This window comes from Aquarana catesbeiana, linkage group LG02, assembly GCF_042186555.1.
Source record: "Aquarana catesbeiana isolate 2022-GZ linkage group LG02, ASM4218655v1, whole genome shotgun sequence".
Classification (NCBI taxonomy): Eukaryota; Metazoa; Chordata; class Amphibia; order Anura; family Ranidae; genus Aquarana; species Aquarana catesbeiana.
This window is the reverse complement of record NC_133325.1, coordinates 524,329,050-524,350,017: the sequence shown is the minus strand read 5'-3', so window position 1 is coordinate 524,350,017 and position 20,968 is coordinate 524,329,050. Positions and strand designations below refer to the sequence as shown.

General features: G+C 44.2%; 1 protein-coding gene across 4 annotated transcripts in view; it reads right to left on the bottom strand.

Moving 5' to 3' along the window:
- PIK3C2B (phosphatidylinositol-4-phosphate 3-kinase catalytic subunit type 2 beta) overlaps window positions 1–20,968 on the bottom strand; it is a 1,217,858-nt gene that overhangs the window by 847,483 nt on the left and 349,407 nt on the right. For all 4 annotated transcript variants that reach the window (XM_073615832.1, XM_073615830.1, XM_073615833.1 and 1 more), the window contains exon 9: window positions 9,713–9,859. In XM_073615832.1, the coding sequence (XP_073471933.1) occupies window positions 9,713–9,859 (147 nt within the window). The remainder of the gene's footprint in view (window positions 1–9,712; window positions 9,860–20,968) is intronic.

Sequence of the window (20,968 nt, the reverse complement as noted above, 5' to 3'; positions counted from 1 at the left end):
CTCACGCCGTCCATTGACATTCATTGAAACTACACTCTAGCCCCTTCAAATTTGAAGGGCAATTTCTAAACTGCGACTGTGCCTTCATTTTTAATATTTCAGAGACATACTGTACATCAAAATCTAGGTCTGGGTCTTGTGATTCTCACAATATAAAGATCTTCGCTGTAGGATGTATAGTTTTTAAAATACGGCCATTTGTTTAGAGGTCATTTCAGGAAATTTTAGCCATTAATCAGAGTGTACTGTTAGTGTTTGTTTTGTTGCCATGGTTACCAAAGCTTCTGTTATACACAGGGGGGAGGTGGCTGGAGCACCTCAGCTCTGATTACAGAGCCCGGGGGAGGGGACAGACACACCATGTACTGATTTATAATAGAGGAATATGATGGGGCAGTTTTGATGGGGTAATTCTGATGGGGCAGTTTTGATGAAGTAGTATTTGGGAAGCATAAACAGGGCATGAGCGTTGCTAGGAAACAGTGGTTGTAAACACAAGATGCTGAGACACCCCAAATGCATGTGACTTCATCTGCTAGACTTGATAATGCTTGTAGACTCCTCCCACAGTTTTTACACTACAGAGACAAGTAATATACCGAAACGAGCGGATTGTTCCCGATTGGTGTGTTATTACTTTGTGGAATATTTTGCCGAATGGTCCACGAAATATCGTAGTTTTTTGCGGCAATATTGGTCCCATAGGAATGAATTGCGAAATGTTCAATGTCATTTAATTGGTGTCCTATTACCTTGTGGAACTTTGTGAAAAGCTGAAAAATACCAGTGTGAATCCAGCCTCAATGTCATTTCATTGGTGTGCTGTTACTTTGTGGAACGTTTCGCCGAATGGTTCACGAAATATCGTCGTTTTTGCGGTGAAATTGGTCCCATAGGAATGAATGGTGAAATGTTCAAAACTAGAGCGGGAGGTGACAAAAGCTGACAACCCCATGATCAGCTGAAACATTATGACCGCCCCATGAAAAAAAAAATAATAATTTTTGAAAAAAAAAAAATCATTAAAAAAAATCATTTTTGAAAAAACAAAAAACCAAATCATTTTTGAAAAAAAAAAATCACAAAGCTCTGAGGGGAATTATAGCTCCTCTCACACAGCTCTAAGGACAATTATAGCATTATAGCTCCTCCCACACAGCTTGGAGGGAAGTTATAGCTCCTCCAATACAGCTTTGAGGGGAATTATAGCTCCTCCCACACAGCTCAAAGGGGAATTATAGCATTATAGCTTAGCATTATAGCTCCTCCCACACAGCTCTGAGGAGAATTATAGCTCCTCCCACACAACTCTGAGGGGAATTACAGCTTAGCATTATAGCTCCTCCCACACAGCTCTGAGGAGAATTAGAGATCCTCACACACAACTCTGAGAGGAATTATAGTTTCTCCCACACCGCTGTGAGGGGAATTATAGCTCCTTTTAAACAGCTCTGAGGGGAATTATAGCTTCTCCCACACAACTCTGATGGGAAATGTAGCTTCTCCCACACAGCTCTGAGGGGAATTATAGCTTCTCCCACACAGCTCTAAGGGGAATTATAGCTCCTCCCACACAACACTAAGGGGAATTGTATCTCCTCCCACACAGCTCTGAGGGGAATTATAGCATTATTGGTCCTCCCACACAGCTCAGAGGGGAGTTATAGCTCCTCCCACACAGCTCTGAGGCGAATTATAGCTCCTCCTCCAACACAACTCTGAGGGGAATTATAGTTCCTTCCACAAATATCATCATGCCATCTAAAGGAAAGAGATCTAAAGCTGCAAAGATACGCTGGACTAAACTGGATCCGGAGCCCCACAGCAGCATAGTGGATATGGAGGTTTGTAACAGTGAATGTGCCCAGGAGGTACATAGTGAACCTGTGGTGTCATTTTCATGTTCAACTCAGTGTCAAGTTCAAGAGCACAGTGACAGTGTGATGGGCACTTCTGAAAACCATGGCATGCAAGAACCATGTGTACCAAGTGAGATTTCTGTGCAGGCTATCAGGGTCATCATGGCTATGGAAGGTTAAGGAACAAACAGTGTACATGCATGGCTCTGACATTTTTGGCATACCACAGTGAGCTTGATGATGTGAGAAAGGGTGATCTTGATCAAATACTGAAGAAGGGCAACAGCTTGTATGGCTCAACAATAAAACAGCTAAAACAAAGAAATGTCTATCAGCATCAGCACTTGACAATGGAAGAAGTGCCCCTCAGAGTCAACACTGACAAATATGAGTACAACGTTGTTAAATCTCCAGTGTTATCGGGATGTATGAGAGACACGGTAGACGGTGACAACCAAGGTTGGTTTGTTGACCTCTCCACAAGACTTCAGTGCCTTAATGCAGATGTTACACATGCACTTTTTATAGTAGTGCCATATTGCATTGCATTGTTCAGAGACAAGTCTGGGAGATATGGACTGTTTGATTCTCATAGTCGAAATAAGGATGGACTTCCTGCCACTGGAAAAGGAAAAGCTGTTATGATCACTTTTACACATTTGAGTGATATGGGGGCAAGGATTTATAAGTTGTATGAATTGCTCCTTACAGACACCAGAGGCCCTATTGATGGACTGCAGTATGACTTCATGCCAGTCTCATTTCATCCTGCAAGACGTCTGTCAGATGGTTTGCTGTCCCCACTGGTGCAATCTGACAAACCACATAATGCAAAGCATGTGGAGAACAAAGTGACACAGATGACCAAAGATGCAACACACACTGGATTCCCAGCCAGCAAGCATTCTCCACGGTCACTTGATGTGAAATCCTCACAGGGCATATGGAAGGACAGTAAGGCATTGTCCAAATTAAATGCACAGAGACGACAAAAACTGAAGACAAGACACAGAAATGAAAGAAGGCATGATTTCAAGGCTACAAAGATGTCTGTCACCAATAAGAAAAGGACATACATCACCAGCCGATACAGAGCAGATGCTGATTTTAAGTTGAAGCAGAAGCAATATATCATTCGCAAATATGCAACAGATGCCAATTTCAACTTGAAGCAGAAGCAATACATCACCAGAAAATATGCGACAAATGCAGATTTCAACTTGAAGCAGAAGCAATACATGACCAGAAAATATGCGACAAATGCAGATTTCAACTTGAAGAAGAAGCAATACATCACCAGAAAATATGCGACAAATGCCGATTTCAACTTGAAGCAGAAGCAATACATCACCAGAAAATATGCGACAAATGCAGATTTCAACTTGAAGCAGAAGCAATACATCACCAGAAAATATGCGACAAATGCAGATTACAACATGAAGAAGAAGCAATACATCACCAGAAAATATAATGATCCTGCTTTCAGAAAACGTCACTTGCAACATTGCATGAGTTACATGAAAATGAAGCGTCACACTCAAGCAGATTTTTGCATAACCCATAAGATGCAATGTGCCTTCAAAATAAGAATGAAATACAGACGATGGACTCGTGTCATGCGGGAATGCAGTCAACCAGTGGACAACAGCCTAATGCAGACAGCTATATCCACTTTCCATGAATGCATTAAAGCTGGGCCAACATTTGTGTGCACGATGTGTCATCGCACCCTTTTCCCTAACCAAGTGAAACATTGCATTCACAGCAATTACAAGAAGAATCTACACATTGTTGCTGCCTGTTTGACAGGGAAATATGTCCATGTGTGCAACAATCACTGTCAAGGACCTGAACAATGCACCGTACCAGATGAAAGGACCAAAGAATGGATTTGTCACAACTGTGATTCACATTTAAAAGCAGGACACAAATCATCCATCGCTGTGGCTAACATGGAGCTGGCGCCCATTCCCCCAGAGCTCTGCGATTTGAATGTGCTGGAAAGACAACTTTTGGCCAAAATACTGCCATTTGCCAAGATCATCACACTTCCCAAAGGTCGACAGGCAGCTATACATGGCGCTGTAGTGTGTGTGCCATCCGAGGTGGAAACCACGGTCAATACTCTACCAAGATCGCACAGCACATCCCAGTTACACAGAGTGAAGCTGAAAAGACGTCTGACTTACAAAGGCCACCAGCTGTTTCATAATGTCAACATGGGAAATGTAGTAGCGGGTCTGTCAAAACTCATTGACACACACCCCGACTACAGTGACATTTCAATTAGAGTGGATGAGACAATCGCTGCTGATGATGATGATAATGATGATGGGATGGAACTCGACAGTTGTGACGAAACTGAAATGATGGAGATACTTGAGCGCATCGAAAATTGTGATCCATCAGAGGTACAGTCTGCATGTTTACCGGCTGCTTCTGAGCAACAGGAAGGCCATGACCAACAACCTCCCAATGCAGAGGATGAGAAGGATACACTAAGACCTGGAATTGGCCTAGACAGTTGTTTGCAGCCATCTGACCTTGGAGAGGAAGCACTGACACACGGTGATGGAATATTCAGCATTGCACCTGCACAAGGAAACACACCTGTCAGCTTCTTTAAAGTTACTAGGCTTGAGGCAATGGCTTTCCCTGTTCAGTTCCCTACTGGACAGAATACATTGGACCAGGCAAGACAAGTCAAACTGTCCCCGAGCATGTATTTCAATGCAAGGCTTTTTTGTGTTGATACTCGTTTTGCAAGAGACACAAGCTACCTCTTCTTTGCGCAGTTTGTCACAGAAACACACATGGCCAAAAGCAGCATGTCCATCCAGTTAAGGAAAGGAAAACCCAATACCAGGGATGGACGGAAAATATCCAACAAGCTGCTACAGGACAAGTGTGAGGTTGAGAGGTTGGTGCGAAACCGAGATGCCACAAGGTTCATGCAACCACTGAGAGGGAGTCCAGCTTACTGGGATAAAAATCTGAAGAATTTGCTAGCCATGGTCAGACAATTGGGTAAGCCAACATTTTTTCTTACCTTCTCTGCTGCAGAATTCAGATGGCCAGAGGTAATAACGGCAATAAAGGCACAATAAGGTCAAAAGGTGGATTTTGCGGGGCTAGACTGGGCTGAAAAGTGTGACATTCTTCGAGGCAACCCAGTGACCACCATGCGCATGTTTGACAAACGGGTTGATGCTCTGATGCGAGAGCTGCTGTTGGGTCCTGCACAGCCAATCGGTGAAGTTATCGATTACCTTTACCGGGTTGAATTTCAGGCGAGAGGGAGCCCTCATATACATTGTCTCTGTTGGGTAGCAGGAGCTCCTATATTTGGACAAGACAGTGATGACAAGGTGTGTGCCTTTATAGATCATAACATCTCATGCCAGCTGCCTGATGAAGCCAAACAGGCCTTACTTCACAGATTTGTAACAGAACTTCAAATGCACAGCAGATCTCATTCAAAATCATGCAAGAAAGGTAACAGAGTATGCAGATTTGGATTTCCAAAGCCACCTATTAGAAAAACGAGGATAACTTACCCGATGCCAGAAGAACAAGGAGATTGTGCAATGAAACCACAAGCAGCCAAAAACAAACTGAAACCAGTCTGGGATTTGCTTAATAACCCAAAAGTGCAGCTTGAAGACATGTCACAGCTACTGGCACAGTGTGATATGACTTTGAATCAATGCAACTCGTACATTCAGGCATTGACCTCCTCAAGCGTGATTCTAATGAAGCGTGATGTCAAGGACTGCTGGGTGAACAACTACAATCCACATTTGCTGACGGCCTGGAACGCCAACATGGACATCCAGTACATTCTTGATGAGTATGGTTGCATCATGTACATGTTATCCTACATATCCAAGCCAGAACGGGAGCTGAGTGACTATCTCAAAACAATAGTCAAAGAAATGAGCCCAGAAACAGCGACAGAACGAGAAGAAATGAAAGAGGTTCTTCAGGCTTATTCAAAACACAGAGAGGTCAGCGCCCAGGAGTCTGTGGCCCGTACGTGCAGCCTGAAAATGAAGTCTTGCTCACGTGAGGTTGTTTTTCTGCCAACTGGTGACAACGCACTGAAAATGAGTCTCCCGCTCAGTGCATTGCAGAACAAACCAGCCGATTCTCTTAATGTGTGGATGACGAGTTTTGTCGACAAATACAGAGCCAGACCCGAAACACCAGAGTTTGAGTCCATGTGTCTGGCAGACTTTGCATCCCATTACAGGGTTGTCTATGGCAAGCAGAAGGAAGACAGCAAGCGTGTCAGCCTATTGAATGAAATGGGAATGATTCAAAAACGCACGAGAGGGAAGCCTGCAATCATCAGGTACGCACGCTTCTCAGAGAAGAAGGACCCCGGGAACTACTACGGCAGACTGCTTAAACTCTACCTCCCCCCCCATTCAGAGTCATCACTGAAAACTGTAAGGTTCCCAACACATCAGGATTTTTACAAAGGCGCCTGTGTGAGCTTACCAGGAGAAGAAGCAATCCGAGCAGTGTCTGCAATTGTTACCAGCAACCAAAAGAAGTTCGAACAACACAACAAAATTTTGGAACAAGTCTTGGATGACTTTGTAGAAAACGGCCCTGTTGAAGATGCTTGCAACACCTTTGCCCCAGAAGCTGAGTTGGATAGGTTGGAATGTATAGAGGAACGCAAAGAAGGGGAGCCACTTCATGAGAATGAACAAGATGATGTTCCGGAGTATACACGTCACAAACAAACAGGTGGAATTGCGCTTACTGTGAAGGCCCCACAAATGTGCCCTGATTTCCTTCGGAAAATGTACAGAAACCTTAACCGGACACAAGCTCAGACATTCTACTCAGTTTGTGACTGGTGCACTAACCGTGTGCGTGGCCTAAATCCTGACCCATTCTATTACTTTGTCACTGGTGGTGCAGGGACAGGCAAATCACACCTGATAAAGTGCATCTATGCTGAGGCGACAAAGATACTCTGTAAACTTACCAGACTACGTGAGGAAGCAGACATATCCATGCCCAGCGTTTTACTAACTGCATTTACAGGAACAGCAGCTTTCAACATTTCAGGCAACACTTTGCATTCTCTGCTGAAGTTGCCAAGAAGCTTGAAGCCACCCTACCAAGGACTTGGAAATCTAATAGATGAAGTGAGGGCACAGCTGTCAAATGCGGAGATCATTGTTATTGACGAGGTGTCAATGATTTCAAAGCCCCTGTTTGCCTACATCAACTGGAGATTACAGCAAATCAAAGGCAGTAAGAAACCTTTTGGTGGTATGTCAGTACTAGCAGTAGGAGACTTTTACCAGGTCCCCCCGCTGGGAAAAAGTAAGCCACTCTGCGTGTTTGAGGAAAATACCAACGACCTCTGGAAAGACAACTTTCAGATGATCACGCTGACAGAGATCATGAGACAGAAGGATGACATTTCATTTGCTGAGCTTTTAAATAGAATCAGAGTCAAGCAGAAGACTGTCACCTTAAGCAATGATGACAAAGCTCTGCTTGCTCAGGCTTTTACAGATCCCACCCACTGCCCTAATGACGTGCTACACATATTTGCCACCAACAAAGAGGTTCACAAACATAATGCTGCAACTGTGTCTGTTCTCCATTCAAACGTCACCAACATAGATGCCGACGATTACAGAAAAGACCCTAAGACAGGAGTGATGCTGAGGCAACACCAACCTTTCAAAGGACACAAAGACAATCTGATTGACACACTGCAAGCAGCTGAAGGTGCCCGTATCATGATCACAAGAAACATTGATGTAGAAGACGGGCTTGTTAACGGGACATTTGGCAAGATTGCAAGAATAATCATCCAGACTGAGAATGGTACTACTACGGTAAACAAGCTTGGGCTTATGCTGGACAATCCAAATGCAGGACAGAGATACCGTAACAAGTCGTCTAGTGATGCTGACAACTTGGTGTACATAGAAAGGGTAGAGGAAAACCTGAGACAGAAAGGAGTTGTTCGCAGGCAGTTCCCCCTGAAGTTGGCTTTTGGATGTACAATTCATAAGTGTCAGGGAATGTCGATACAGTCAGCAGTGGTCTCATTGAAACGGGTCTTCCAACCGGGAATGGCCTATGTTGCTCTGAGTAGAACAACTACACTGCAAGGACTGTACATAACCGACTTTGATGAGAAGAAGATCTTTGCTGATCCTGAAATCACAGCCTCCCTGGATTCAATGAAGAATGCATCACTGGAAAGTGTTATGCCCCTCTTAAAGTTTCTACAGACAACAGACAAACAGCAAACATTAACAATTATCCATCACAACACGGAAGGATTACCAGCTCACATTGAAGATATCAAATCTCACCATGAGTTGACACTTGGAGATGTTTTATGTTTCACTGAAACTCATCTCTCAGGCTCTTCTGTTGCTGAAAGTCTCCAGCTGGAGGGCTACAACCTGTTCAAACGCAACAGACACCTCTCGTACACAAACCTTCCTGACATTGCATGTAAAAGTGGTGGAGGTGTCGCCTTGTATGTCAGAAACCATTTCAAGGCCTTTGAAAAGCAGTATCATCACAATGTGACTGACTTGGAGTTCTTGGTTGTCAAACTGGAGTCCCCTGTATAAGCTTTGATCACTGTTGTTTACAGGCCACCGGATTACAGTATTGGCCAATTCCTTACTAACCTGCTGGGCCTCTTGGAATCTTTGGAAATAATGGATTGCCAACCTATAATACTCTGTGGAGATTTCAATGAAGATTTTCTGTGCAGAGAAAAGAAGCCAATATCTGACCTTCTTCACTCAAGAGGATATACCCAACTGGTCTGGGCAGCCACCACATAAAAAAACACACTGTTGGATCACATTTACATCTCCAGGGTGCAGCACTGTCTCCAGTCAGGAGTACTGCACAGTTATTACAGCTATCATGATCCTGTGTATTGTGTTTTGAACAGTGGTTGTGAACACGCTTAGAGCCTGCATAAACAGGGCATGAGTGATGCCAGGAAACAGTGGTTGTGAGACAGTGGTCATCAAACAGATAATAAAGTGGCAATGAGGGTCAGTTTATGTTATGTGAGTTTTATGTCAGTTTTAGTTATGTGGGACCATTTACAATTAGCTAAAAATCATTCTCTATATTTCATGTTCGGTGTACTTGTTAGACACGGAACTCACTTACTCCCCCCCATCCATCACAGACATCTGTCCTCATCACACTCACCCTCTCCTTCCTGTGCTATAGCCTGCTTGCTGATTAGTAAGACAGATAAAGAAACAGCAAGGAGCAAAACTGCAGAGAAACTGAAAATTTGTAAGGGTTTAAAGTATATGCTTTAATGAATTGCCTTGTATCCAAAAAGTTCAAAAAGTTGACTGTTCAAAATGTTAATACAATGTATAACGGAAATATACTGCCAGTTCGCTTGTGATGCAATATATTGAAATTATATGTACACTGTGTAAACTGTTTTTGACACACTTGATTTTGGGACGCGAGTCCGTCAGGTGCTATGCTTTGGCTGGGGCGGAATAAATCCTGGTAACCCTTAAGTCTGTGTCCGACAAAGTCATTTACCGATATTTCTACCTTCTACATCATTAGCACTTGTGCACTTTTTAAATTTGATTAATCAATTGGTTAGCGTAATGTTTACTATCTTTACTCACTACAAACACTCCACACAGTTACTCTCCCCATCTGTCCAGTTCAACCTTTCCACAGTTACTCCAACCACACAAAAGTTACTCCAGCCACTCCCCCCAGTTACTCCGCCCACTCCAGTTGTAGAGGCAAGAACACTTTTCACAATTTCCCCAGAAATTGTAGCTTTTCTAGTTTATCATGTTTACCTTATGGGACTTGATTTGGACTCTGGAAGGACAAGGCGGAAGTTGGTTTAGAGCACTACTGATTTCCAGAGTTTCAACAGCTGCAAGTGCATTACATATCGCTTTGACTGACTGCACCACCCTCTCTGCTCGAAGATGGAAATCTACCTGTGAAGGAGGACACAGACATTTTACATACATGGGTCAAAAATACAGTGAATAACAAGAGGGGAATTAAAAAACAAAAATAAATAGTTATTTAGGCCTCACACAAACATTACTGCTAGTAAAAGTAAAATTAATAAAAGGAAGAGCTGCATATTAGGAAAATAGTAGACTGCTACAGCTAAAAAAAATAATGAAGCAACAAAGGCATTCAATAAATATACATTCAGTAATTAAACAGATTATTAATGGATGCCACGCACAAGTTACGTAAACTACAGTAGATTGAAATTTGCTTTATGCACAAACTATTTATATATATATATATATATATATATATATATATATATATATATATATATATATATACACACACACACACACACACTATTATTTATTTTAGTAGATCAGGGAAGGCTAGTACCCCTATAAGTTCTACAGGCGGTCCCCTAGTTACAAACATCTGACTTACAAACGACTTCTACTTACAAACGGATGGAGACAACAGGAAGTGAGAGAAAATCTCCCCCTAGGAAGGGAAATTCACTCCTGTAAGAGATATCATGAGAAAAGGGTACCCCGCTGAAGCCTTATCACCAAAGCTGGTTTCCACAACAACCCAGAATTTTAAAAATCCAATTTGTCATTGGGACAGAAAGTGAGGTGAAATCTTCTGAACAGGGGCACAGACAGTAAATCAAATGTTACAGGGATGTTAATTCTTCCCTGTGCTATCCAAAAAGCTTAAAAATTGTTTTTTTGTCTGGAGCTACACTTAAAAAATGTACCTGTTCTGACTTGCAAACAGTGTCAACTTAAGAAGAAACCTACAGACCCGATCTTGTTTGTAACCCGGGGACCGCCTGTACCAGCTTTTTTTGCTACTTGTAAGTAAGGTTTTAAAAAACGCTTACATAGTCATTTACCTAAACTTATTAAAACATTATACAGCTTTACTGATTACTCATATAAAAATAACCATGATCGGAGAGAAAGCTTTAGACCGGGTTCACACTAGTGCGACAAACGCTCCGACATTGGGAGCTCATGTCGCATGACGTGTAAAAATCAATGTTTCCCTATGGGAGCCGTCCTAACTGGTCCGACACAAGTCGGTCCGACTTTAAAAATGCTCCCTGTACTACTTTGGTCCGACTTTGATCCTACTTCAGCCCATTGACTATCATTGAAGTCGGATCGCCGTCTCGCATGATCCGACTTTGGCATGCGACTTTTGCTCAGATAATCTTGAGGGGGAACTCCGCCAACCTTATTTTCAAATGTTGCAAAATTCGTATTAGGTACAGAGCTGCAATATATTCCGGCAAATAATGATTTATCATGTTTACCTTATGGGACTTGATTTGGACTCGCCCTGCGAGCCCCCCCCCCCCACCACAGCACCTTGTCCCCATGTTGATGAGGACAAGGGCCTCTTCCTGACAACCCTGGCCATTGGTTGTCGGGGTCTGTGGATGGGGGGCTTATCGGAATTTGGGAGCCCTCTTTAATAAGGGGGCCCCCAGATCCCGGCCCCCCACCCTATGTGAATGAGTATGGGGTACATCGTACCCCTACCCATTCACCTAGGAAAAAAAGTGTCAATAAAAAAAAAAAAAAAAAAACACACTAGATAGGTTTTTAAAGTAATTTATTAGGCATCTCCGGGGGTCTTCTTCCGACTTCGGGGGTCTCTTCCTTCTTCTCCTGCTCTCCGGTTCTTCTGCCGGGCTCCTCCGCTATTTTCTGCTCTTTTGCCCGCTCTTTTGCTGGCGGTGGCCCGGTCTTCTCTGATGTCATCCGGTGACTCCGCCGCTTATGACGTCACCATCCAATCAAGCCCCAGTGGTGACGTCATAAGCGGCGGAGTCACCGGATGACATCACCCGGTGACCACGCCCCATGCCTATATAAGTAGTTGCACAGCGGGCACACTGCATTACAGCGGGAGAGAGTGTCGTCTCAACATCGGAAGAAGAGAAGAGGTTAGAAGACGCCGGAGAAGACAGGGCCACCGCTAGCAAAAGAGCAGAAGATAGCGGAGGAGCCTGGCAGAAGAACCAGAGAGCGGGAGAAGAACCGGACACCGGGAGAAGAGGCTGGAGATCAGGAGAAGAACCGGAGAGCGAGGAGAAGAGGCCGGAGAGCACGGAGAAGAAGGAAGAAGACCCCCGTAGCTGTCTAATAAAATTAATTTAAAAACCTGTCTAGTGTGTTTTTTTTATTGACACTTTTTTCCCTAGGTGAATGGGTAGGGGTACGATGTACCCCATACTTATTCACATAGGGTGGGGGCAGGATCTGGGGGCCCCCTTATTAAAGGGGCTCCCGGATTCTGATAAGCCCCCCGCCCGCAGACCCTGACAACCAACGGCCAGGGTTGTCGGGAAGAGGCCCTTGTCCTCATCAACATGGGGACAGGGTGCTTTGGGGCGGGGAGGGGGCGCAGGGCACCCCCCTGCCCCAAAGCACCCACCCCCCCATGTTGAGGGCATGCGGCCTGGTATGGTTCAGGAGGGGGGCCGCATTCTCCCAACCCCTTTTTCTGACCGGCAGGGCTGCGTGCTCGGATAAGGGTCTGGTATGGATTTTGGGGGGACCCCCACGACATTTTTTTCTGCGTAGGGGGTGCCCCTTAAAATCCATACCAGACCGAAGTGCCTGGTATGCTCTTGGAGGGGAACCCATGCCAGTTTTTTTATTTAAAATTTGGCGTGGAGTTCCCACTCAAGATTCATACCAAGCACAGTGCCTGGTATTGGCGGGGATCCAAGTCGTATCCTCGTTCATTGAAGGTCGGATGCATGCCGGCTTCAAGTCACAGGGCAAAGTCGGATCCAAAGTAGGACGGCTGTCGTGTCGCACCAGTGTGAACCCGGCCTTAGGATAAAAATAGACCTGTCACAGCCCACAAAACATGTAAGAAAATGTATTTAAAAAAAAAAAAATGGTAAATGTCTATCAACTATAAAGTCACAGGTAGCCACACTGGGAACCACTAACAGATTATTTTATTAAAATATCTGAAGAGCCTTTATACAAAAAGATTATGCACATGCATAATTGGCACATGTGTCAATCTTGTCTGTTAATAAAGGTATTGATATAATTCACTTACAGATGCTAAAAATATCTCTTTATCATCTAGTTGCAACATTGGTAATTGCTCTAGTTTCATAATGTGTCAAGTGACTTAGGGTCCTTTCACACTGGGGCGGTTTGCAAGCGCTATTGCGCTAATAATAGCGCCTGCAAACTGACCCGAAAGTGCCGCTGCTTTAATTCCAGTGTGAAAGCCCAGAGGGCTTTCACACTGGAGCGGTGCGCTAGCAGGACGGGAAAAAAAGTCCTGCTAGCAGCATCTTCGGAGCGGTGAAGGAGCGGAGTATATACCGCTCCTTCACCGCTCCTGCTCATTGAAATCAATGGGACGGCGCGGCTATACCGCTGGCAAAGCGCCTCTGCGGTGGTTTTAACCCTTTCTCGGCCGCTAGCAGGGGGGTAAAACCGCCCCGCTAGCGGCCGCATACCGACGGTAAAGCGCCGCTTACAATAGCGGCGCTTTACCGCCACCCCCGCATGAAAGGGCCCTTAAAGTGGTAAACTGCAGCAAAATGTATTTTTATTTTTTTTTTAAACTCTGCAAGGTAAAAGGTATAATGTACTAGTATGCATCGCACACTAGCATATTACGCAAGACTTTCCTCAAAGCAAAACCATCCGGCACCGCGCTGACAGGCGCTTCCATCTTCACCTGGTCTTCCTTCTAGATCTGCATCATCCGGCCGTCTGATTGGCAGGTCAAGGACCACGGCACGGAGCACTGATGGGACCGCATGGGTATGACATCCCTTCAGAGAGCATGTGCCGGTGACTTCAACGGCTGCATGCAGTGTGAATATCTCCTAAACCGTGCAGGTATGCCTTATTATAGGCATACCTGTAGGTACAAGTGCCAAAAAAGGCTTTACTTCCACTTTAACCAAGGAAGGTTTTACCCCTTCATGACTAGGCCATTTTTTGCGATACGGCACTGCATTAGTTTAACTGACAACTGCGTGGTCGTGCAATACTGTACCCAAATAAAATTGATGTCCTTTTTTTCCCCCACAAACAGAGCTTTCTTTTGGTGGTATTTGACCACTACTGTGGTTTTTATCTTTTGTGCTAGAAACAAAAAAAGACCGTAAATTTTGAATAAAAAAAAAAAAAAACACAATATTTATTACTTTCTGCTACAAAACATACCCAATAAAAAAACGAAAAAACTGTAAAAAAATGAATTTCTTCACCAATAAATCAATGTGTATTCTGCTACATATTTTTGAGAAAAAAAAATCCCAATAAGCATTTGATTGCTTTGGGCAAAAGTTCTCGCATCTACAAATTATGACATTTTAATTTATTTTATTTTTTTTACTCGTAATGACGGTGACCAGCATTTTTTAGTGGGACTGCGACATTGCGGCGGACAAGTCGGACACCTACAGTGCCTTGAAAACGTATTCATACTTCTTGATTTTTTCCATATTTTGTCATGTTGCAACCAAACCCATAAACGTTTTTTATTGGGATTTTATGTTTTTCTAACACAAAGTGGCACATAATTGTGAAGTGGAAGAAAAATGATAAAAGGTTTTCAAATTTTTTTACAAATAAATATCTGAAAAGTGTGGCGTGCATTTGTATTCAGACCCCCTGAGTCAATACTTTGTAAAGCCACCTTTCGCTGCAATTACAGATGCACATCTTTTTGGATATGTCTCTACCAGCTTTACACATCTAGAGAGTGAAATTTTTGCCTATTCTTCTTTGCAAAATAGCTCAAGCTCTTTGAGATTGGATGGAGAGCGTCTGAACAGCAATTTTCAAGTCTTGCCACAGATTCTCAATAGGATTTAGGTCTGGACTTTGACTGGGCCATTCCAACACATGCTTTAATCTAAACCATTTCACTGTAGCCCTGGCTGTATGTTTAGGGTCATTGTCCTGCTGGAAGATGAACCTCCACCCAAGGCTGGCGCTAGCATACGGCAGCTTAGGCGGCTGCCTTACGGCGCCAGGACAGAGGGGGCACCAAACTCAGGTGTCCCTCAACAAGTACTTTTTGCCGCCGCTGGCAATGCTCGCAGCTTTACTTAGCTACTTCCATCCGCTTCTCTCCCTGCAGCCCATGCAATAAGCAACTTGGGAGGTTGCAGAAGCACTAACCAGCACAAACGCCAAGAGGGGGGAGGAGCTGCGTGAGATCAGGGGGAGGGGGTAGGAACACGCCTCAGCCACGACTCATGCAGAGGCAATCACTGCTAAACTGTGAGCGTAAGAGCAGAGTGAGAGCAGGAGGGGCCAGCAGGAATGGCATGAGAAGCCTCAGGTATGGGTGCTTTATTAATCTATAGCCTGCAAAACATGGAAAAGTTTGTGCAAGCTTAGTGGATGTGAAGAAGGCAATGGTGCTGTGTCCCCCGACAATCCCCACCATGAACATTGCACCTGGGCAAGAAGAAGCTGCCCATTAACTTAGGAGTTGCTGGCTGCAGTGTCTGTGACAGTCTGAGCCCAACCATTTGCTCCTCCCCTCTCCCTCCCTGCTTGGATGAGAGAAGAGAACAGAAAGATTTGTCTGTTCTGCCCCTCCCCCTCTGTGTCTGCCCTGCCCACACTCCTATCCCCAGCATGCAGCCAGTATGAAAAAGGTGATGTGGGCGGAAGATTTGAAGTTACAGCAGCTTCAGCTGCATCTGGTTGCATGATTGCTGATCCCGTGTGAGCCATCAGATAGCAGCCTTGGGTGTGTGGGATCTCAGCTAGGGGTGTTGAAAATGATTGGCGCATCAATGCATCATGATGCTGCCCTTCCCGATTCGGCATCAATGCGGTATCCAGCATAATCGATTGTGAATGACGTCATTTCGGCTTCTCCCCCTGCACAGCAGTGTCTTTGCTGGAATGACAAGCCGACAAGCGGCTGGCTGCGCCTGGCGCCCATTTTCCCCTAAATAAATAATGTAGCCTCAGAGTGCTGCCCCCGCCCACGCTCTCCCCCTCCTCGGGAATTGTTGCTCTGGACAGTGACGCCGAACATCTCCTCGATGGGCGGGCACCGAGCCACACAGAGCCGTGACACACAGATCACTGCAGCTGTCTTATCATCCATGGAATAAGGCATAGAGTCGGCTTCAGGAAACGAGCTGCAAGGAGAGGAGGGGGGATGTTAGGCGTGCTCTGGAGGTCAGAGATCAGCCTGTCATGCTTGATATATGTGCGGGGTGAGTATATCCAAGTGGCACGTCCCCCAGCTGCTGCACCTATTCAGTGTGTGTGTGTGCTGTGTGCCTAACACATTGGGGGCTGCACAGTGCACACTCTTATGGTCTAATTTCTTCCCGAGATTTCCCTATAATCTCTCCCCTCTGGAAACATCCACTGATCTGCAAGCAGTATATTTCTTGCTGATTGGAATGTCTTCCTTTTTTTATTTTTGCAGTGATGTGTACCTGTTTACTATCCAAGTTGCTGCCAAAAGACTCAATGATTTGTTAAAGTGATACTAAAGGGTATTATTTAATCTTAAAAAAAAGAAATCACACTTACCAGCTGATCTCTTGCATCATGTCCGCAGTCCCTGACCACCTCCTGTACTATGTCCGCACTCCGCACGCAGTCTCTGACCATCTCCTGTATCATGCCTGCAGTCTTTGACCATCTCCTGTACTATGTCTGCAGTCTCTGACCATCTCCTGTACTATGTCTGCAGTCTCTGACCATCTCCTGTACTATGTCTGCAGTCTCTGATCATCTCCTGTATCATGTCTACAGTCTCTGATCATCTCCTGTATCATGTCTACAGTCTCTGATCATCTCCTGTATCATGTCTACAGTCTGATCATCTCCTCTTGTATCATGTCTGCAGTCTCTGACCATCTCCTGTATCATGTCTGCAATCTCTGACCATCTCCTCTAGTATTTTGGGGGAGAGCCTGGAGCTCCTTTAAGTTGTCTGCTGTGTTTAGACTTTGCTACATGCAGGGAGTGTTGTTTTTTTTAAGAACAGATAAAATAAAAAAAATTGAGTTCTCCTGACTGCTTGAATTTTTTTGATGAAAACCATGCGCACATGATGCATTGCAGAATCGAATCGTTGACCGGATAATCTTAATCGAATCGTGAGGCCAGTGAAGATGCGCACCTCCAATCTGATCTGTCTCCACCTCCCTCCCTTCTCTCCTCCATCTATCTCCCTCCCCAACTCTGTTCTTCCAGGAGCTTCACAGACTTGGCAGGTTTATTTCCAGGTAGACCAGGCTAACACTTGTTAGGACCAGGCTTTTATGGGCTGCATGCTTTCACCTCTAAACCTCCACCTTAGATAAGCCCAGGAGGTAGAAAGTTCTGGTGTAATTGTATGAGATTTGTTGTTCAGATGGGGAGGATGGTGATCATTATGGAATTTAGCTGACAGCTCTGCATTTGTGTTGTGACAATGACACCAGCATTGGATAGGTGCACACACATATCACATGCAGTATGTGAGCTTTGCCTTATGTCTCCTGTAGAAGTATGACTTCTGTGCTGTATGTTGGGATCAGTCCTGGTAATTGTATCTATGTACTATTCTTTATCCTTCTACTTGCTTGTATGCTGTGGATTGTGCTGAGCCCCCCCCTGTGCATTGTCTTTTGTTGTGCGGCATATACTGTACATGAGACATTCACGATTTATTCTGGCACACATCATACATAATTTTTTGGAATTCCTTGCTTGATGGAAACCTGTGACTTTCCCTGCTCATTTAGCACCATGATATAGCCAGCTATGCTTATACGTGTATTCTGATGGCAGGAAAATCTCCCTGCGGTCAGAATACAATAGCTGAATGGGCAGGATTACCCCATCCACCTTGAGATATGGATGGGGAATTTTTTGTTTAACCGGCTGGTGCACTGTCTTAAGCTGGCCATACACTATACAATTTTCCTGTTCAACTTTCCTTTAGATTTACCAAAACCATATAATATGAGGTCAAACCTAAACCCTTTCAATTTGTATGCAATCAGACAGGCCCTTGCACTACATAGTTGAAGGTAAATCTAAAGGAAATTGAATCAGAAAATTGTATAGTGTATGGCCAGCCTTAGTCTGCGGTTATTCAAGAGAACAGGCTGTCCTGCAGATGTAGCAGTTAGATGGATTAGACAAACCATTTACCACTGACAGGGGTGCTTACAATGATCAGCTTTAATTTATGTAAAACCTTTACCCCTAAAGGAAAAAAACTGTTGCTGTAACAGATTATAATGTGTTAGCTAGAGTTTGTCTTCAATGTATTAATGTATATAATTCTGCTAGTACATCAGACGCTCCCCTACCCTCAAGCTGACAATGCTGCTGTCCCAATTTGCCCCCATGTGGTCCTTCATCCAGAGTGGGGGCAATGTAATACAGAAGGTGTGTTACTGGCCAAGATACCAGGTGAAAATGGAGGAAAAGAAGCCTTAAAAAAGAAAACGAATGCAGCAGTCACATTTATTCAGGTATTCTGACAGCCAGTGGTGTAGCCCAGCAGGGGGAAGGGGTTGCTCATCCATCTGTGTTATTAGTGTGGATGGAGGAATCTGTACACTAAACAATCTGATTGTACAATCTCCTTTAGTTTCACCAAAATTTGTCATATAAAGACAAACCTGAACATTTTTTTAATGGGTATCAAATCAGGTGGGCCATTATACTACATAATTGTTAATAAATCTAAAAGAGGATTGTACAATCAGATTGTATAGCATGTGGTTAGCTGTATATGGGTTGCCATATGGGGGTGGAGGGTTGTATTGTGCAGGGGAAAGAGGGTGGTAGTAGGAAGATAGTGGTGGGGGGGCCCCAAAATGCACCTTCGCCTGTGTAGACGAAAATCCTTGCACCAGTCCATCTTCCACCCACTCTCAAGTGTTTTGCAGACGTTTAAGATTGCCCTGTATTTTGCTCGATCCATCTTCTCATCAACTCTGACCAGCATCCCTGTCCCTGCTGAAGAAGAGCATCCCCACAACATGATGCTGCCCCCATTATGTTTCACGGCGGGGATAGTGTGTTCAGGTTGATGTGCAGTGTTAGTTTTTTGCCACACATAGTGTTTTGCTTTTTAGGCAAAAAAGTTCCATTTTGGTTTCATCTGAGCAAAGCACCTTCTTCCACATGTTTGCTGTGTCCCCCACATGGCTTCTCGCAAACTGCAAAAGGGACTTCTTATGGCTTTCTTTCAACAATGGCTTTCTTCTTGCCACTCTTCCATAAAGCCCAGATTTTTGAAGTGCACAACTAATAGTTGTCATGTGGACAGATTCTCCCACCTGAGCTGTGGATCTTTACAGCTCCTCCAAAGTTACCATGGGCCTCTTGGCTGCTCTGATTAATGCTCTCCTTGCCTGGCCTGTCAATTTAGGTGGACGGCCATGTCTTGGTAGGTTTGCAGTTGTCCCATACCCTTTCCATTTTCGGATGATGGATTGAACAGAGATGTTCAAAGCTTGGGATATTTTTTTATAACCTAACCCACTTTAAACTTCTCCCCAACTTTAACCCTAACCTGTCTGGTATGTTCCTTGGTCTTCATGATGCGGTTTGTTTACTAAGGTTTTCTAACAAACCTCTGAGGTCTTCACAGAAGAGCTGTATTTATACTGAGATTAAATTACACACAGGTTGACTATTTCCTAGTTAGGTAACTTCTGAAGGCAATTGTTTCCACTAGGTCTTAGTTAGGGGTATCAGAGTAAAGGGGGATGAATACAAATGCATGCCACAGTTTTCACATATTTATTTGTAATTTTGAAAACCATTTATGTGCTTCTTTGTTTTGGTCTATCGCCTAAAAAAAGAAAATACATTTACATTTTTGGTTGTAACATGACAAAATGTGGATAATGTCAAGGGGTATGAGTACTTTTTCAGGGCACTGTAACTGACACTTGACACTTTTTTGGGAACCGGTGACATTACAGTGATCAGTGCTACTAATGACACTGGCAGTGAAGGGATTAACACCAGGGGCAATCAAAGGGATAAATGTGTCCCTAGGGGATGCTTTTTAACTGTGTAGGGGATGGACTCACTGGATGAACAGAGAGATCTGTGTTCCTGCTTAGCAGGAACACAAGATCTCTCTGTTTATCCCTGACACGATGGCGATCTACCTTGTTTACATCGGCAGATCACCATTCTGTCTCTATGGGGAGCGATCGCGGGTGGCCAGCAGACATTGTGTCCGCCAGACCCGCTGATTGGCTTCCCATCTGGCCAATCAGCATGTGCATCCCCACTGGCTACAGGTACAACATTTTGCGCAATAGAGTTGACCTGCCACGGTATATGTTCTTGCGGCTGGTCGGCAAGTAGTTAAAGCTGAACCCTGGCGGAAACACTGCAAGAGTTAAATGCTCATTTACATTTCTACATGTTTACCTGTAAAATACATTTCTTGGAGTAAATCACGGGACACAGAGTAGACTATAATAATTACTATCTGGGTTATGCGCCACCTATAGGTGAATGGATACTGGCAGGCCAAAAAACAGACAGGAGGTCCCCCTCTATATAACCTCTCCCATATAGGAACTACCTCAGTTTTGCAGCAAGCAATGAAGATTCCAGAAAGAGGGGAGGGACCTCTGTGTCCCGTGATGTACTCCAAGAAATGGATTTTACAGGTATGTAGAAAAAAATCCAATTTTCTTTATCGTACATTAATGGACACAGAGCAGGCTATAATAATTACTATGTGGGATGTCACAAAGCAATATACTTGAGGGGAGGGAGACACCAATTATGTAAACTGCCATCAGCAAAAAGGACCTATACTGCCGCCTGTAGCTCGCTGCGGCCAAAAGCAGTATCCTCTTGAGCTCTTAGATTTACCCGATAAAACTCTGAATGTTTAGACTGAAGACCAGGTAGTACAAAAGAGTGATCACCCATGCAAGCCATACGATGTTGCCAACATCCCTAATATAGATATAGAACAAAAAGTACCCCCCGGTACTATTGGGACTTTTGAGGCAAGCAATTGACAGAGGATTGATAAAAAATATTTACATTTACATTACATTACATTATACA